We start from the raw sequence: 20,871 nt of genomic DNA, 5'->3' as shown, positions 1-20,871 counted from the left end.
CTTCCAGTGTCAGATCCACGATCTCTTCCCATCGATTTCTTATAAGTAAATGGTTGGGAAGCAAAAGGGTCTAAAGTTGGGCTTTCGGCACAGTTGTCCTAAAGTTGAAAATGCGTTATCTATATTAAACGCAAATCTAAGATAAGAAATAAAAAGTTATCCTTTTAGTGTTCATTCTCATCCCGATTTATTTTTTTCCGTCGATTTTAATGCATAGAAGAAGCAGCCTGGTAAAAGATTCTATGGCACCACTCATGAAAGAGAAAAAGCAGAATTAGAAATAAAGTTGAGTCTACTTCTGTCTACGACATCGTGGTACTTCATCAAAAACGTAATAACTGCCACATTTACATGTTCATTTTAGAAGGAAGTATGTAATTAGATTCCTTTGATAGTTGCTGTCTCTAGCTAGAAATTAAAAACACCATTGAAATATTCTGATAAGCCTATATTTAAAAACCTTTAACCTTTGATTTCTTGTAATATGCTTTATATTTGGAAAAATGAGTAAAATAGATAGGCTTGAATAGTTATATTTATTTATATTACTTTTATGTGTTAAATTTAAAGAGCCTTTGAATTTTTAATAGCAATATTGATAATGATTTTTATTGCATGCATGTAATTACTAGGCTAAAATATACGGCCTTTTTTATACCAATTTATTTTTGTGTTTTTGATTAATGGTAATACTTGTATATCGTCTATTTACATTAACTTTATACTTATTAGAAACTTGATATCAAAGGTTTCATGTAAACTTGAACAAGTTATAATATTTTGGGGCGAATCCCCTATGGAAAAATCTAAATAAAATCAATGTGATAAATCTATACGTTTTTAATAACGTCCTCCGATTATTATAGTATTGTAAAAGGGAACAATATTGAGTTATTATAAACCACAATAGCTCGACGGGATACAAGGGGGAATAAAGATTTAAGGGGAGAAATAACGTTATTTTATACGTAAATAACTATTGACAGATACGATTTACTCGAATTACACATTGTTCCTCTTTTGAGTCGTTTCTGTTTTTGATTGATTTGTATGTTTAAGGAAAGTAAGAAAATATTATAACCTCATTATAAAACTATGAACTGAAATAATGTTTGGACCTTCACTTCACATTACTTGAAATGGTTGGTAGCTTTGTAATTTTACAGGTAAGTTAAATTAATATTTGAAGTCCAAAACTTGACTCTGACAGTGGTAGAGCCCGCTTTAACATCTTCGCACGAAGGGGCCGGCTCGCCCGGTGTAATACCACGACCACATAGAAAGCAGGCGTGAAGTGGAAGCAATTCCGCGTTTCGTCTGATGAGTGTGGTGCGTGTGCCGGAAGCCTAATTTTAGTTCCTTTCCCTTACCTCCCTTTTCTTAGAGGAAAGGATAAGAAGGAAAAGTGGAGGAGACGCATAGGAAAGGGGAAATTCGTGTTTATGTGCGTCTCCTTCTGTCAGTTAAGGGTAACGCATCTACAATTGCGGACGTTTATGGGCAACGGTCGCTTTCCATTTCGGTGGATTCAGGTGGTCGCTTGCTCGTTTGCTACCTTATATTATAAAAAAAAATTTACACATATTTAAAAACGTAAAAGTTGTCACATAATTTACCTTCTGAAATGGTTGAAGTTCGTTTTTTAAGTGTCTAATTCTAAGGTTACAAGGCGAGATATCAAATAACTAATAAAACTCTCAACTAAATGTATTGCCAAACAAAAATGTTCCTAACTGATTAGGAGAGATCCCTACCAAACTTTGGTCAAGTTATTACTAAGTTATCGAAGCACAACAAATTCTTTGGACGTGTTCCGTAGACACAGGCTCTATAAAAACACTACATTTTATATGTTATTCATAGAAAACTAGCTATCGCCTGCGACGCCGTCAGGTAACTGACTTGATTATATATGTGCGAGTCTATCGTGAATGTATCATCCAATTTTTAACTACACTCATAAATAAATAAAATATCTCACTACCAATAAATATATCGTTTTGCACCTTTTCCCCCTAAAACAATATTATTTCCTAAGAAACAGGAAAACGGTAAGTCAAATTTTATGTAACAAAATATATTCCGACGTTCCCTCGGGTAATTCTTGTAAAATAAGTTATATTCAATAAGTTACTGTAAAAACATCTCACAGGAACTGACTTTCTCCATCAATAATTTACTTTGTTTTCATCGAACATAAGAGAGTTGATGACAAACTTATAATAATAGTAAAAAATCGACCCGTCGTATTGTATGGATCCGAATGTTAGGCTACCAATGTTGCGGATGAACATGTGGCTGAGATGCATTTGTTAAGATGGATGTGTGGAGTGACAAGAATGGATATTGGATATGGAATGTATATCAGAGGAAGTTTGAAAATAGCGCCAGTGGTGGAGAAATTGAGAAGCAAAAGGTTAGCGTGGTATGGACATGTTATGCAACGAGACGATGGGGAGGTAAACCAGAAAGTGTTAATAATGAATGTGGATGGCAACAAAAGTAGAGGAAGACCAAAGAAAGTATGGATGGATTGTGTGAAAGAGGATATGCTTGAGAAATGAGTAGATTCAGATATGACGGATGATGGAGATGTATGGAAGAGCAGCACATACTGTGCCGACCCTCCAAAGGGATAAGGGCAAGTTGATGTTAAAGTATAGTCTATTTATATGGGTATTCTGGCGTTAGCAAAATCAACATCTGTTGCAATGGGGGGCTTGCCCGAAGCAATACCGCGACTGTCTTTCATAGACATGCATCGAGTGGAAGTAATTCCAAGTCGTCTGAGGAGTGTGTATTTTGGGTGCCTAAATTTAGTCCATTTACCTTTCCCACTCTCTTCTTAAAAGATAAGGATAGGAAGGGATTTGATATAGGAGAAACGCATAGAAAAAGCCTCTTTCAGAGCGGTCTATGCTCTGTAGATTAAAGGTAAGAACCGCATCTGCAATTGTAGGTGCCTAGAGGCAGCAAGCGGTTGCTTCACTATTTCGGATAAATGACCGTTTGCTGGTTGCCAACTTATGAAATAAAAAATCTAACAAAACTTTATTGTTTTGATTTATACAACAAAGGTTGTACAATAACAGTATACATTATTAGAAAGTAACTAGCGTTCTTCAAAGTACAGATGGGACTTCTAGATGTAACTGGTATTGCAAAGACAGCATTCTTTGTAATTTCCTTGTATTTTAATGAAAAAATTCTTACGTAAAACTCATCGAGTAGGATATCAATTTTCAATCAAAATATACTTATATCGTACTTGACCTGCTATAAGGAAGGAAGAAATAAAACAAATATTGAATTTCTAATCCCGTGTTAAATTGCTTTAAGATACCTCCTATATTATTTCTTTCGTTATTGACTTAATAAAGTATATTTTAAAAGAGCTTACTGATCGACGTTACGCAGAGTAACGTGTTACATAGAGATTAATCATACCAGTAAGTAGTGTTACGCGGTAACTCGCTCAATACTAAAGTTACACCTCGTATCATTTCACTTCAAAGGTCTGTCGATATATCTATACTAATATTATAAAGAGGAAAAAATTGTATTTTTATATGTATTTTACTAACTCAAAAACTACTGGACCAATTTCAAAAATGTTTTCACTATTAAAAAGCTACGTTATCAGTAAGTAATACAGTCTATTTTTTATTATTCTCTTATTTCACGCGGGCGAAGTCGCGAGCAACAGCTAGTTGTTAATACATTGATAGATTTTGCCGAATGTGATTTGTTACATAATCTTCGTTGAGTCATAGGGTTATAGTGTTTATAGAAATTGTATTTAAGGTTTTCAAATTAAGTTTTATTTCATGTATCATCATTAAAATATCATCACTTATAATATAAAATTGCAATTGTTACGTGTTTCCACAATGTAGCTTTGTTTGTTTGTTCTCATTTAATTTGAGCATTAAATATCCATTACTTTTGTAAATTTTGGCATTCGCGCAGGAACATATTTGGAGTTTTATTACGTTTTGGCGAGACGCCATTCCGCTTTAATCAAGTATAAAATGTTTTGTATAATAATATTACTTCCTGTCCTGTTTTGTAACTGTACTAGTGCTGCGTCTATGATGAAGGATTCGAATAATTATGTAAGTTTTACATACAATATTATGCAAATGAGGAAGTAATACGAGTTAGGGTTCTTCAAGAAGCGAGTCTACAATTCCTTCAAAAGCCGGCAACGCATCTGTAGTTCCTCTGATGATGCAGACCATGGGCGTCGTTGACCACTTCGGTGTTTTCGCCGCTCTTTTGCCCTCTTTTATTATAACAAAGTCAGGTAATCAAGAAAGTACTAACATTCATTATGGATAGGGACGAAGGCTGAGGGAGACCAAAGAATTGCATTGTCTGAAAGAGGATATGAATTAGAAGGGAGTGAATTTAGATGTAATGGATGATACAGATGTATGGAACAGTAGTTTAAACTGAACGGAACGCGGGAATGCTAGATGAATGCATAAAAATAATTCGATAGTCAAATGTTTTTGTATTTGTGTTTCGTTTAATTTACAGGGCCCCTACGTTGTGGAATGGAAGAACTTTGACGCCTGTCACGGACCAAAATCTGTTAATTTAACTAAATACACCTCTGAATTGATTATTGAAAATAACGTGTACAGAGGTGTAGTCAATCTTACTTTTCTTGATCAAACGGTAATAGAGGAGGTAAGTGAAATATGTTTACAAATCTTAATATAAAAATATAAACCATATTTCGAATTTTCCTTATTCAAATGTGCGAAGAAATTTTTACAAAATGTACAATTTCACAGGTAAAAATGTCCGTATTTGCTATTAAGGAAAAACGAAAAACCCTACTCTGGAATTATATTGTTGTGAAGCCTTGCCAACATTTCGCACTTGCGGCGGTATTGGAAACTTATGTAGGTGCCAAAAATTGTGTCGTCAAAAAGGTCAGTTCATAAGAATATCTTATTCAAGCGATGGTAATTTCAACTATTTTAAAAAAAAAATTAAAAGACAAAAGTAAGGTTATGTGTTCTTCCAAACTATCATCTACATCTACGCTAAATTTCATATATACTTCGGTCTCTGTGTAATAAATCGAGATAAATTTGCTTGATAATGACTTTAATGCATCATTTATTTATTTTAATATGTACAAATTAAACTTACCTGCATCCCAAGATTTATCTCCGTTGGTATATGAGTGCAGTTGTTACACAAAAAGTATTTTGAACAAAATCCATCTATTTTCCAGGGTACGTACAACTGTAATTTGAACTTCACGGAAATAATTCATAACTACATCGGGACTTCGTTCTTCTACGGTGAATTCACGTTCAAAGCTCTGGTACTTTCTAAGAGAGGAAACATTATTTGTCTCGTATTTAGTCCGATTATTAAAAAGAAAGAATGATTAATTATAAAATTGTAAACTATGACATCAGTTTGTTTGTATTATTATTACTCTGTCTTAATCTTTCCGAGGTTTTTATTATTTTGAGCAAAATTATCGTTAAAATAGCTAATAACATGCCCGTTTGTAATCCAGGATTTCTATTTCTATAATTACTGTTATAATTAGATTTGCAATGTCGTTTCTAGCACTTTAATGCTATTCCATTTCTTCAGGCGTCCGAGATTAGAAAAGGAAAAAGATTTCTACAGGAAATTATTCAGGGACTTCAGTTTGATTCCTTAAAATACTTTTTCGCGGAAGTATTTGAAAGTGGTTACATTGATCTGGTTTTGTGAATATTTCCTTTTTTCACTCTTTTATTGTGCAGAAGATAATAATAATTGTTGAATACGGAAATTGAGATTTTAAATTTACAATTTGAATACATGAATTTAAAAAGAGCATGACAGTTTATATTAACTCTAAAAATAATCTTTTTAATGAAGAAATATTAAACTAATTTTGCCAACATAAAACCATGTTTATAGAGGGTTATGCATACTTAAGTTTTATTATCCTCCAGTAGCAATAGTATGTTAATTTAACCGACGGTTAACAAGGAGAGCCTCAAACAAGCAGAGTGTTATAAATGCTAATTGCACTCGGTTGGCTACCAATCCACGTGAACATAAATTAAACGGAGCCAAATTTCCACTTGAAGATCTTTACCAAACTCAAAGTTAATTACACAACTACTCGTAGATCTCAGAATTGCCCTCGGCGTTTACACTTTGATATACATAGAATTTCTAAATATTATGACGCATAAAAATAAAAATAATCAATAAGACAAAAATAACTGCAATAGAGTGAGCTAAAAATGTATATTTTAAAACTTACAACCGTTATTGAATAACATTTATATTAGGCTATTTTTGAAGGGAATGGATTCAGATATGACAGCTGATATAATTGTATTGAAAAGCAACACATACCGTACCGATCCTCCGTAGAGATAAGGTCAAATTGATCACGATGAGACTATCGTGGAGACTATCTCCGATGGAGACAAACCGTGTAGCTGCAACTGCGCAAGCTAGGAGCGACCGACTTGCAGACGACGGCGGAAGACAGGCAACGTTAGCGATCTCTCGTGTTTAAGTCCAAGACCACTTTGGGTGTAGCATTGTAAGCCCCGTGAAGTTTGTGATGATTTTCATTCCGTTCGCATTTCTCTTTTAAAATTTCGATAAAAGCAATTATAATCTGACTAGCTTTCGCCCGCGAGCTTCCGTCCCCGTGGAATTAATTAAAAAAACAAAGGTGAGTAGCCTATGCGTTCCTCCAGACAATCTTCTACATCTATACAAATTAACAGCTTGCTGTAGCTTGCAATTGCTGTTAATTTCCCCTTCTATTTAAAAAAAAAATGTTGCAGTTTTAACGTGTTCTTGACGATATTGTTTTGTAATGCATTTTTTTAAAAAAGAGAATATGTATGAATATAAAAGAATAATAGAAAGATATGAGCAGCTTTAAACATGTAAAGGATGAAGGCGCCGTAAGTAAATAAGCAGGTAAAACTTACGGAACGGTAATCCTTTTTATGCAAAGTGCTTCCGGCAATTTATCTTATAGTGTTGTTATTTGTATACGAATAAGTTATAAATAAATAATTTATTTGATGAATTAGGATAACATGTTTTTATGTTTGCTGTTTCTGCAAAATTACTTCGTGTAGTTTTTAATATGTTTATAGTGTGTCTAAATAATTTATATTAGTTTGACAATTCACTTCGAATTTAGTGGGGATGGTTTATGTAATCCGTCAAGAATTTTATCGATTTTCGATTTTTATTCTTATAGAAGTAGGAATCGATAGATTCATAGTTATAACTTATGAATTGAAAAAAAAAACACTGTTTTCTCAAATTAATAAAAACCATAACAAATAATGAGAGTAAATAAATGTTTATTACTACTACAGCCGTTCGTAATCAAATTAGATTTCGCTTTTATTTCTGTCATCGCTAAATTCTCTACACTGTAATCAATACTAGAATTGTCCTATAAATTAGTTAATAAGAAAATTATAATTTTAGATGAATTAGATAATTATTTAAACCGAATATCGATAGTTCAAAATTGTAAGCTATGCGTGTTTGTTTCGTCACTACGATACCTGTCTATTAAGTGTGGCATTTGCATTCATACAAATTGAATTAGATACTTCATATGCGTCATTTATCAAACTAATATATCTCATTTAGACACACTATAACGCGTTAGAGAACAAACTCTATTGTGATAGAATGTCATACCGAGTTAAAAATTCATAGCTGAAGAATGTATTAGAATTGACTATCTTTTCTAACTTCTATCATTGCTCCAAACCAACGTAAATCGTTCTTATTAAATCGTATTAAAGTCCACTTCAGTTCAGAACTCGAGATATTGTGTTCTGCAGTTAGCAAATTCAAGTGTTTTCTAGAATGTTGAATATTTTGTGTTGCGAGTAGCTTGGGATAGTAGATATAAAATGCTTATTGGTATTCAGCGGTATATGTGCAGCGGCGATGCACGTTGTTGAAATCAAGAGAATTTCCATCGGATAATTTGTAACCATCGTCGTACGTTTACTGAGAAATATTTCAAACTTCTCTGATATTAAATTTTATTCATATGCGAGAAATAAAATTGGCATTCGAGGAATTAATATATGTAATTGGGTACATTCCTAGGAATCGCTACATGATAGTAGAATTACGTAGAAGGTACAGTCAGCTGCATAAATAAGTATACAATTTACAAATCTTCGGAAACTTGTACCTATACGCTTTCGGTTTCAAAAATGTGAATGTACGAATCGATCTGTTTGTTTCCAATCACACTGTTGATGTAAACGTGCATAAATATTTTTGTAACCAAATCCGTGCAGATTTCTAAACTTTGTAAATGTGTACATGTTTATGCCGACTGTACTTTTACTACGTAGTACTAGTTTACTGTAATGTGTAACATCCTTAGTTTCGGGACGGATATTATTCTAAAAAAAACTGATTTAATCATAACATACACAACAATTGTATTGTTAAAGCCAATTCTCACAAAATAGCATCAACAATAGTAATAATTCATCTTCTAACAATGTCATTTCCTTATACAAACAAGTTAAAAAAGTAGAAATCTACAAAATAAATGCTTTAACTATTTGCTGCAATTTTTAAAGATATTTTAAATCTAAATAAATAAATTCAAACACATATTGATTTAAGCTTCAATAGAAAATGTTCTCTAAGTAGAATTTTTATTTCGTAACTTTTAACACATCAAATATAAATTATACGTAATCTCGACGATTAATATCATCAATTTATCAATTACACATCAAAATAACATTTCAATGGTTAAATTAATTAATTTTTAAACTTTGGCAGTTAATTTTTGCAACCCACTTTCTATAATAGAAATTCAATTAATCAAGGCTTAACGGTTCTAATGTTACGTGTCTTTTTTTTAATTTAACGCAATACGAATCCCCAGTCGTAAACGTATACAGGAAACATCCTCATCCTTCGACCACATTACCACTGAACTTTAGATTTAACATTGGTAGAGCCTGCTTTAACATCTTCGCACAAATGGGTCGGCTCTCCCCGGTGCAATACCACAACCACTCAGAAGACAGGCGTGAAGTAGGAGAAATATTGCGTTTCGTCTGAAGAATGTGGAGCCGGAGGCCCATATTTAGTCCCTTTTCCTTCACACCCTTTATCTTATAAAAAGGATAGGAAGGGAACGGGGATTTGACGGTGGAGATGACGCATAGGAAGGGGAAACAACCTCTCAACAACTCCTCCTCTGTCGATTAAGGATAGGCAACACATCCGCTATTGCGAATGTCTATGGACAGCGGTCGCTTCGCCATTTTGGCCGATTCAGGTGGCCACTTTCTCGTTTGCCACGTTGTGATATAAAAAAAGGTTTGATCGTGGTCAAGCGCTAATTTATTAAAACAAAAAAAACCAAGCAAAGCACCCAGGCGTAAAGTTTTATAGACCTATATAAATAGAAACGATCGAGGAACTGTAAACTTTATATTGGGCATTTTTTTTAAAAGAGAAGGGAGTAAACGGCTAGAACACCCTGTAACATCGGAGACATCAAATACATTATAGGTCTTTTAGATAGACACGCTTCTTAAAGGACTCTAAGTCGTACTTTGGAAAACCTATTTCCAAGATGCAATTATGCGTGGCAAAAAATAATTCGCACCATTAACACAGCGGTTGTGTCAAAGAATGAGACGCATTAGTGCGTCCCCTCCCTTTTTAGATTTAAAAAAGTAGACGCATCTGTAAATGCGGATGTCTGTGGGCAGTTGCTTGTTTGTCACCTTATGCTATAAAAAGGTTTAATAAAAATAATATTTCTTACATCAATTTAAACTAACTTTTCCCTATTTTTAAACTGAATTATATTCCCTATTGATTTATTTCAATCTGCGAGCAAAACCAATCATTCAGAACGATAATAAAATGGAATTAAATCACATCGAAGGAAACAAAGATCAAGGTTTATTTGTTCGTAATATATTTTCAGCGCAATCGATTCCCTTTGACATTTTCACATCAAGTGGAATGGTGGTTAGCGGCGCTCGAATGGGACGTATTTTCCACTTCGCGAACTTAAGCAAAAAACAATAATTCGAAAGTGAAATTGCCCTCCTCTTCTTTGATTTGTTACACAAGATGTAACATTAAAATTTAAAAAAAAAACTAGAAATTGTGCAGCTAACTTAGCCTTAAAATTGCTTTTGTTATATTTTTAATAGGAGTACATCAGTTTAAAGACATTTGCTGAGAGTGTTAGAATCCCTTGAACGAGTCGTGAATTATTTTCAGAATAATAAATGTGGCAAATAATTTGTAATTGTAATTAAATTATACAGAACAATAAACTCATTCTCAGGCAGTGAAACCAATTTAACAATTGTTAATGGACTGGGAACTAAAAAAAAACAATCAAAATTATACATGATACATTCTAATATAATAAATGCGAAAATTTACATGGATGGATGTTTATTAGAGTTTTCAATCTAAATGACTGAAGAGATCTTTTTCAAATTTGGCATTGATATAAAGCATAGTCTGGTAAACACAGAAGCAACTTACTTTTGATGAAGTCGCGGACGAAAACTAGTATAAAATATTACTGTACATTTAAGTCAAAGGTTTTTAAACGGTTTAAAATATATAAGTTTGTATGTTGAAGCAATTCTGTTTAATTAAAATACACTTCCCAGTCTAGACACTCTTTTTTTTTTTTTATAACATAAGGTGGCAAACGAGCAAGCGGCCACCTGAATCCGCCAAAATGGCGAAGCGACCGCTGCCCATAGGCATCCACAATTGCAGATGCGTTGCCTACCCATATCCGACAGAAGAGGAGACGCACATAAAGAGGATATCTCCCCTTCCTATGTATCTCCTCCTCCGTCAAATCCACTTCCTCTTCCCATCCTCTCCTTATAAGAAAAGGGTGGTAAAGAGAAAGGGACTTAAATTAGGCCTCCGGCACCACACTCATCAGACGAAACACGGAATTGCTTCCATTTCACGCCTGTCTTCTGTGTGGTCGTGGTATTACACCGGGCGTGCCGGCCTATTCGTGCTAAGATGTTAAAGCGGGCACTACCACTATTAAATCTGGGACTACAACGTTCATGTTAATAAAACTGTACAACCCTAGCACGGTATATTTTTTTAGATCAAAAATATTTAAAATATCCATAAAAATTCGGCCACGCAAGAATGAATACTGTAATATTTTTCGAATAACTTTAGTGCTTCCGACATAAAGCCATGCACTGTATGGGTGTAGCTTAAATTAAAATTTCACTATAGTCGAATTGCATTTTTTCATGCATGCACAATGGCTTAGAGGAAAAATCATAAATTTGGTATTACAGTATTTCGAATCAAAGCCAATGGTCGAAAATGCATATATCGATGTAAGAATACATTTATTTTTATAACATTACGTTCGGAAATGGACCGAACACCTTACTGATATTATAAACACGAAAGTTTGAATAAATGAATGTTTGTTAGAGTTTGTAGCCTAAACTGCTGAACGGATCTCGATGAAATTTTGCACATATGTAGAGCATAGTCTGGCGGTACACATAGCCAAAGTAGCCACTTTCTTTTGTTTTTTAATTCCACGTGGAGGAAGTCGCGGGTAAAAATTAGGGAACGAAATACATACTCGATAATGTCTAGGTACTTTGTGAAAACCTAGGTTGTGTATGAAATTATGAAAATATACTATTATTAGGTTCATTAGGTGTATCGCTAACTTGCAATGATTCTAAAATGCAAATACATGCTCAATAAACCACGCGAGTGTAGTCCGCAATCGAATTACACGTAAATTGAACTAACAAATCATTTGAACATTTCAAATTAATACAATGCGAAAACCTATCTAATTACATTTTAGTGTAAAAAATAGAACAATATATCTAAGCCTTATTAAACATGAGTGGCTTAAGGCTTGCCTTGACTTATAATTCACAGGTTATGGGTACGAATCCCGCCTTGTACCAACGTGATTTTCGAATTTCAAAAGTATGTCGGGGCGAAATTATTTATACTTTTTGAACGATTGAAGTAACTGGCAACTAATAATTTTGAGTACTGGCTGAAAGTGTATCGTGCATAATAGATGTCAAGACGATGCTAGAATGACAGATGACAGTTGTCTTTGAGTGGTGGAATGATGCGTTTTGTTATTATAAAATCAATTCGTTAATCTCTGTAAATGTTTGCAATTCGATTAGAGTGTGTTGTGTAGTTATCAATTAAGATGGTGGGCATCTAAGGATAGTGTTTCTAATGTTACGCGTTTGTTTTTTCATTATCTCCGGCATACGCACGCCTACAATTGATGATCGTTACCATGATTATGATCTACCTTCAGGATTGAATTCTACAAACCGCTTGCTCACTTCAAAAAGACCATAATTTACCCGCCATTTTACGGTGAAGGAAGACATCGTTTTACAATCTGCGCATATCGGTGAAAAGTTACAAAGATATGTGTGAACACAACCCGCAGTGGGTCAGCGTGGTTGACTTAAGGTAGGTCTCGAACCTCTCAGTGGGAATGTATAGTGAACTGGTTATGACTGTTAAGAGCGCGCGGACTCAATTGACATTTAAAAATAGACTGAAATCCTTTTTTATGGAAGCTCAGAAAGATACGTAATAATTTTAATTATTTTATTTTATTATTGTTATTTTTTTTCGTTTATTTTTCTATTAGTACGCATAGTGGTATCAAATAACATAGCTTAGTTATCGTGGATTTCTAGCGTAATATACCCTAGTAACATTAGCCTGCTTACCAAATTTAGAATGGAACACGTGGTTTAAAATTTCTTCTCAATTATCAACTGCTGTTACTGACGTGCGTAGGACGCAAAGGCATTTGCAGAATATCAGCGTTTACTGCACCCAGGGGTAGTAAACACATAGCTGAGCAGCCCTCATTTCGTTTATTTATTTATTTATTTTTTGACGCCATATACTTGTTTTTTGCATGTTTTTACTTTTAGTAATAATTGGTATAATTTTAATTTTAAATTTGTTATTTTCTGTGTTGTGATTTTTGTAAGTGCTGTAGTGTTCTGAATAGATTAAATGATTATTATTATTAGACAAAATAGAACCATATGACAAAGAAATATGTTTCAAATACCTATTGGTAGCAATTTAATGTGAACATGGTCTTGTTTGGAAATTATTCCACATACGATTTAGGATACAGGTAAACAGTATGAACGTGCAACATAAAATATATAGATAGAAACTATTTAAAATGCGCAGAGGTAAAATATTTAAGCCTTTAAATGCTAATTCCAGTCGGCAACTGGCCCCACCTACCGAACTACCGAACTTGCAGTTGTAAATCATTGGCACGTTTCAAATTAATTCACAACAGCGCTTGACTCACTAATAAATTTACTGCACCACGTACAAATGCTTAAATTAACTTATGTACAGTTCTAAACGAACACACGGTAATAGAACAAATTCATCTAAAGGAATTTCCACTGAGTTACCTCTTGTTTGTTGAATAGTGTTTTGTTGAAATTGGTTAACACGTGTATTGTTAAAGATTTATGCATTGAATTTATGTGTGTTTATGTTTTGATATTAAGTATGTAACATTTCAAAATGTAAACTAAACTCTTCGATGTTAGTTAAATTTTTCTACTCATCTATACTATTATAAACTAAAATCTAAAATCACTTTTATTGTCTGTCCAAAAACGTTAAACTTATGGAAAAATATTCAATTATAACTAACCTTAATTTTTTTTCTTTCTTTTGTTGTTTAAAATTTTAAGTTCAATTTTTTTTTTCCTAATTTAGACTAGTTAATATAGTATGCATAAATCTTAATCGTTAGCTGTGACCTTTTAACCTATGTGCTGTCATTATGTATACAATTTATATTCTATTTTCTCTTATCTTTGGTAACATACTTATGTAATTACGAATTGTTCTTTCACTTAATTATCTCAAATGTATGTAAATTGATATTTCTGCCCGTCCACCGCTGCTACTGACGTGTGGATGATCCCAAGGGTTCTCGCGGAAGATCAGCGCTGGGTGCTTCGATCAGAAGCATCCAGCATTTATTGCTGAGCGAGGACCCAATCCGGTCAGCACTGCATACACATTTCAATTGTTTTGTTTGTCCTGTTAATTACGTGTTTATTATTATTATTTTTTTAATTACTTTGTTGTGTGTGTGTTTTTTTTTCTCTTATTCCAAATTGTGTTGTAGTGGTGATAAGATTAAATGTTATTTTATTTTATTTTTATTTATAATAAAGCGTAAACACACACTCTTTGTTGCCTAAGATGTCAGCAATTACAGCATATTTTCGAATAATACTCTTTTTAATAAAAAGCCCTACACTTACGATACGCTCTAGGCTATATATTTTCACGCCATTAAACTTAGGGGGTAAACATTTTGGATAAAAACCCTAATGTGGGAAAGAGACCATTAGTTGCTGCCAACATCAAGAAATCAAAATTGCCATGCTTTGTCATCATGTCATGTCATTTTGACATTTGCAATTGAATTTGACAAATGTAATCAATAAAACAATTTTCATAATTTCATGCGAATGAAGTCGCACGGTAACAGCTAGTATATTATAAAGTTATTTTTGCTTGTTATTATAACAATTATATTTTATACTTTGTCTATATAAATGTTTTTTGCAGATAATTGATGTCATTTAATACTATTTAATTAAATTAATAATACTATTTTAAAATTACTAGGTTAGGTACTCGAGAAACAATATTCGACTTCGATTAAGACTGGTTATCGTAATTAATCTGGTTTGTGTAATTACATCAAGGGCGACATCTACCTGTCTATATTATAACATAAATAATCTTTGTCACTCTTTACAAATATAACTGTATAAATATAGACGAAGCGAAAGAAATATGGGGTCTCGTGTGACGTCATTGTTTTGACGTTTTAACTAATTTTTTGTCAACGACTGTGTTTGCGAGGTATAATAGTAGTAGGCTATGGCTATCAATTTGCCAAATTCCATTTAAATTGGTCCAGGCATTCTGGAATTACATAGTTACATCTTCAAATCAAAGCAGCATGCAATCATTTATAAGTATGATTTATAAAATACTAGTTTTCGCTCGCGAGTGTGAGTTAAAAAGACAAAACGAGTAGCATATGCTCTACAACTGCCTTCCAGACTACGCTCTACAACTATGCCGAATTTCATCAAGATCCGTTCACCCGTTTAGGCGGTAAACTCTAACAAACATCTATACTAAACCAACTAAACTTTCGCCATGCATCCCACTATAGTTTGTCTAAATAAGATAGATTAGTTTGACAATTTAGTGGGGATGGGTTGGGTTGAATAAGGCATGAATCTTTTCACTTTCGATTTTTATTCTTATAGAAATCTATCGAGATTCATAGTTACTAATGATTTAAAAACACACACTGTTTTCTCAAATTAATAATTGCCTACAGAACTATTACAAATATCGAGAGCAAATAGATTTTTATTACTACTACAGCCGTAAGTAATCGAATTGGATTTGGCTATTATTATTGTCATCACTAAATTCTCTACACTATAATCAATACTAGAATTGTCCTCTAAATTAGTTAATAATCATTTTAGATAAGGCGTCGGTGGCTTAGCGGTTTAAACACTTCACTTGTAATCTACAGGTCTTGGGTTCGAATCCCGCCATGTACCAATGTGATTTTAGATAGATACTTTATATGCGTCTTCATTATTTAGACTATAAATATCTTTATCGCAAAAACAAAAGCATAAATTCTTTTCATAGCTTATGTTAAAAATGTTCTCGACAACGTTAATGTGATGTTCGTTGATAATAAAATGATTTTCTTAACAAAATTTCGTCGTTTTAAGAATAACATCCTTCGAGTTTAATCGAGTAGCAATTGTTAAATGTAGTGTGTGAACACGATTCGTTGTCGATGGAGGCGGTGAGCCGTGCACCTGTGAAACACTAAAGAGCTAATGTAAGAACTCGTGGTGTAAACGTTTAAACTCCGACTTAGTTTAAATATTCTGAGTTTTCCAATTTTCTTTAATTTAAAGTTTCTTAATCTATACTTCTATACTTATATAATAAAGTGTAAACACACACTGCTTTGTGGTGTAGAATGTCAGCAATCACAGCATATTTTTGAATACTCATGTCTTTAATAAAAAGCCCTACACATACACGACGGCGACGAAGGGGTAAATTATTTGAAAAAAACCTTCATGTAGGAAAGAGACTATAAACTACAAGCGGCCAATATGAAGAAAGCAAGGTTATTATCGTAACGGTAATTTTAACATTTGCAATGGAGAATTTAACAAATGTAAACAATACGGGAACAGCTAGTTTTTTATTTTACAGATAACTATTGTTGATAACAATGCAATTATACATTTTTTAATTTATAACTTAAGTAATCTTACGGATTTTTATAATTAATGTAAGTTACGTTTAAGAAAAAAATATCCATTTATCATTTTACATAAAAATGATAAAATGTTTTACAATAAATGATTATGCAAATTTACATATAACGTGAGTGAATACGTGAAAAATGACAAATGTATACAATTCATAAACAAATCGCAAAACGCATCCTTGAAAATATAAACTGAACGAATATATAAAATATGAATGCCTTGTGAACATTCTTATTCGAATAACACTAATAAAGATACACATAGCGTCTGGACGTAAAAATAATTCAGTAAAAATTCCAAATAAATTGTGAGAAATTATTTAAACAGTAATAAAATAATAGTATAGCTTTGTTATAACACATTTGCTAGAAAATTGTTCTTATCAGTGTCTGATAATAGTTTATTTTTATTCGACCATTCTTAAACCTTAATAAAACTTATATCTTCTAATGTGAGTGGGCATGTGAGATACACACAAGTACTTGGGATCACATTCGTGTTACGAGTTAAAAATATTTTTATATTGAGGTAAGTTTTTTTTTACTATTATTGTGATTAACGTCTAAGAGAAACATCATATTACATACCAAAATATCTTACTAATATTATAAATGCGAAAGTTTAGAGGATGATTGTTAGAGTTTGCTGAAACGGCTGAACCGATTTCGACGAAATTTGTTATACAGAGGATAGTCTGGAAGAACACATAGGTTTTTTAAGCCCACGCGGACGGAGTCGCGGGCAAATGCTAGTTTAACATATAATAGTTTAGATTTTCGAAATTACGAAAATCAACATGTAACATCAATGGATGTCTAATAATAAATTATTAACTTGAACATCCAAACATCAAAGACAACCCGATATCTTAGCAAATTTGTGACGGAGATTGTGTTAATTTCTGAGATATCATTATTATTATTTTAGACAACATGGCACGAACTAATTTTGGGATAAAGAACGTTCAAAGGTTGATGTTTATCAGAAGCTTAAGCAATAATCCTCGCAATTTGTGGAACAAAGACAACGTCGTTTCTTCACCGAGCAAGGATGTTCACTTACCTTTGCTCACTGTCAACGATTTCATTTGGCAGAATTTAGAGAAATGGGCAGATAAACCGGCAATGGTAAATATAACTTAAAGAAAATTATAATCATCACAAAACACTAATACGTGTATACAAAATTATTTACCGTAGCGAGCATTTATGTGAAACATTTGGCAATTTACTTTTTTCACTATTCTTCGTTACGGAAAAAGTACACTACGTGCAGTCTGCACGTTATGTACGAGTAATGTAAAGTACCTCTCTATCAACTGTCATATCTGAATTAACCCCCTTCTAACGCTTTTCACACAATCTATCGATAGGTTCTTTGGTCTTCCTCTACCTTTGTATCCATCCCTGCTCAAACAAATCCTAGTGTTAATTATAATGGTACACTTCAATTTTAATATCTTTCTTACTTATGTGAATATGAGAATTTCTTCTGATCTTGCATCTAGATATTTATTGGGATTACAAAGTCTGTCTTTACTAGGAGCATATCCTAACCTTGACTCTGAATTAAATAAATCTAGTCCAAGCTATAGTGTGTAAGTATTTGTATTAACATGATATATTTTATTCAGGTTTGTGGAATCACAAATCGAACATATACGTATCATCAACTCTATAAATATTCTCGGAGATTTGCTGCAAAATTGCTAACCCAATTCAATATCCGAGAAGACGATGTGACTTGCATAATGATGTCCAATAACCCAGAATACGCCGTAGCCACACTCGGCTCCCTTGAAGCAGGCGCAACGGTGACCACAATCAATCCCATTTATACAGTCCGTAAGTATTCAAACATGCGTATATTTATTCTTAATGGAACCTCCATTAATAATTACTACTATATCATTATCTGTCTTTGGGAAACATGGTCAAAGAATCCTTGTAATAAAATGTAAACGATAAATTTAAATTACGGTTTTCTCAGTATTGTATTTGACAATGAAAAATCTACATGTAACTCAAATATTTAATGTAATTAAACAACGCAATCTTATCTTACAATACATAATAAAAAGTTGTATTTATTGTATAAATTTATATAAATTTCTTCAACGTTAAGAACAAAATTAAACTTTATTCTCTTGCAGACGAAGTTCAAAGGCAACTAATTCTATCATCTCCCAAAATTATAATTGGAATACCAGAAACTATTGAAATACTAAAAGAAGCGTGTAAATTAGCCAAACTGAATATACCAATCATAACAGTAACTAGTACAGGAGAGATCTTACCCAATGGGACCATATCATATCACGAACTCATAAGTGATGACCATGTAGATACCAGTGTTCTGCAAAGAGTTAATAAAGATATAGACAGAATAGCGCTTTTACCGCATTCGAGTGGAACGACTGGTTTACCGAAAGCCGTGGAACTGGTACACCGGACTATTGTTGCAAATTTTGCTCAACAAAATGGGAAAGGTTTCAAATACTGTAAATCTGCTACAGGTAACTATAGTAGAGTTTCTTTCAATAATTCTTAATAGCAAAAGGTATCGGTTTCTGGAAAAAAAGCTATAATTACAATATCAGCTGTACTTTAAATTACTATTTCCATTTTTCAGAGTCCAGTCAAGAATCACTTTTAGCGGTTCTACCATTCTATCACATCTACGGTTCAGGGGTAATTATGCTGCACAAGTTGTCAATGGGTGCAAAAGTGGTTACATTGCCTAAATTTGAAAAGAATACATTTCTTAATGCTATTAAAATGCAAAGATCAAGTATACTACATCTCGCTCCTCCTCTGGGTAAACTTATATTATTTTCTTATTTTTGCTTGTAAAATAAAGCATCTGATACAGAAATTATTCTTATCCTGATATGTTTATTACTTTAATATTCCTCTGCACTACACTAAATAAATTAGAAAGAGCTATTTTTATATAAAAAAATAACAATAAATAAACTGTTTATTCTAGCATCTTTCCTGGCGACTCATTCTGAATGTAAAAAGGAAGATTTATCAACCGTCCATACCTACATCTGCGGCGCTGCACCTTTACCTAAACAAGATATTTTCAGACTTTTAGATAAATCTAAGGTGAATATTTTTAAAACTGTAAATGTATTGAAACCCGTTAAAAGATTTTTAAGCATTGTTTTTTCTTAGTCAGATGTAGATTTCTTACAAATATACGGACTCACGGAAGTATCACCGTTAGCCACAACGGCGCCACTAGGATTCAAAAATTATGCAACAGTTGGTCTTGCCTTACCTAATACGAAACTACGGATAGTAAATACGAAAGACGAAAGCCTAGGTCCGAATGAGGTAAACACATTATTCTAAATATCGTTCTAAACATCAGACTCTTTACATAAATCACCCACATTTTTCATTGTAAATTATTACTGTTAATTTACAGGTTGGTGAATTATTAATTAAAGGACCTCAAGTAATGAAAGGCTACAAAGATAATCCAGAAGCAACAAAGGCTGCAATAACAGATGATGGTTGGTTCAGATCTGGCGACTTGGCATCTATCGATCAAAACGGTGTGGTCACCATATGTGATAGGATTAAAGAACTTATAAAGGTATTGTAAAACATTGAAACAAATCTTAGTATCCATATGTATTGTGAAGTTATTTATAAAAATACAGAAATAACTATAAGTTAATTAAAAGAGTGATTTCGGAAATAGTTACTGAACTTTTTTTTTCTAAGGTAGCTAGCAGTATACTTGTTAACAAAGTATTTTTATTTTATCAGGTAAAAGGTTTCCAAGTTGCTCCAGCGGAACTAGAGAGTGTATTGAAAGAACATTCTGACGTTCTTGATGTAGCAGTGGTAGGTGTTCCGGATTCAAAAACGGGTGAAATTCCTAAAGCGTTTGTGGTAGTTAAAGAAGGAAGAAGTATTAATTCGAATGACTTAAAACAATTCGTAGAAGAAAGAGTAGCTGCTTATAAGAGAATAGGTGATGTTATGTTTGTAGATAGTTTACCAAGGAATCCTTCGGGTAAGATTTTGAGAAGGGTACTTAAGGAAAAATATGCATAGCAGCGTAGCAAATTGGGGTTTAGAATTGTAAGCATTTTGAATACATTTGGTTCTAGAAATAATTTGCAATTGTAACTTAAAATTAAAGAATTGTTATTAAAATACAAGTAATACAAAGTTGTAGGAAATTGAATATGTTTTCTGAAGAAGATGATTTATTGAAAGTAATAATGTTTAAGTACTAGTGGGATTTGTAAGGAAATTTAAAATTGATATGTTGGAAAAATAAAGTATGGCAGGGTTTTTTACAATAACTAAGTTTAAAATTATTTCCAAGTACTGTCGAATATTAAATAAAATGCTCTAAAAAATTACAAATTTCTATATTTCCTGTC

At 32.8% G+C, this 20,871-nt stretch overlaps 1 protein-coding gene across 1 annotated transcript; it reads left to right on the top strand.

Annotated features, from left to right (window-relative positions):
- Positions 1-17,223: 17,223 nt before the first annotated feature.
- On the top strand, positions 17,224-20,671 carry LOC106108828 (4-coumarate--CoA ligase 1-like). Its single transcript, XM_013290107.1, has 8 exons — positions 17,224-17,590; positions 18,097-18,307; positions 18,616-18,978; positions 19,095-19,280; positions 19,452-19,573; positions 19,643-19,804; positions 19,899-20,069; positions 20,246-20,671. Exons 1-8 carry the CDS (start codon positions 17,396-17,398, stop codon positions 20,534-20,536), a joined length of 1,701 nt encoding a protein of 566 aa, XP_013145561.1. The 5' UTR covers positions 17,224-17,395; the 3' UTR covers positions 20,537-20,671.
- Positions 20,672-20,871: the final 200 nt, after the last annotated feature.

The sequence above is a fragment of the Papilio polytes genome, unplaced genomic scaffold, assembly GCF_000836215.1.
Source record: "Papilio polytes unplaced genomic scaffold, Ppol_1.0 DF821400.1, whole genome shotgun sequence".
In the NCBI taxonomy this organism is placed as follows: domain Eukaryota; kingdom Metazoa; phylum Arthropoda; class Insecta; order Lepidoptera; family Papilionidae; genus Papilio; species Papilio polytes.
The sequence above is the reverse complement of the archived record's forward strand: the minus strand, read 5'-3'. Positions and strand labels throughout refer to the sequence as shown.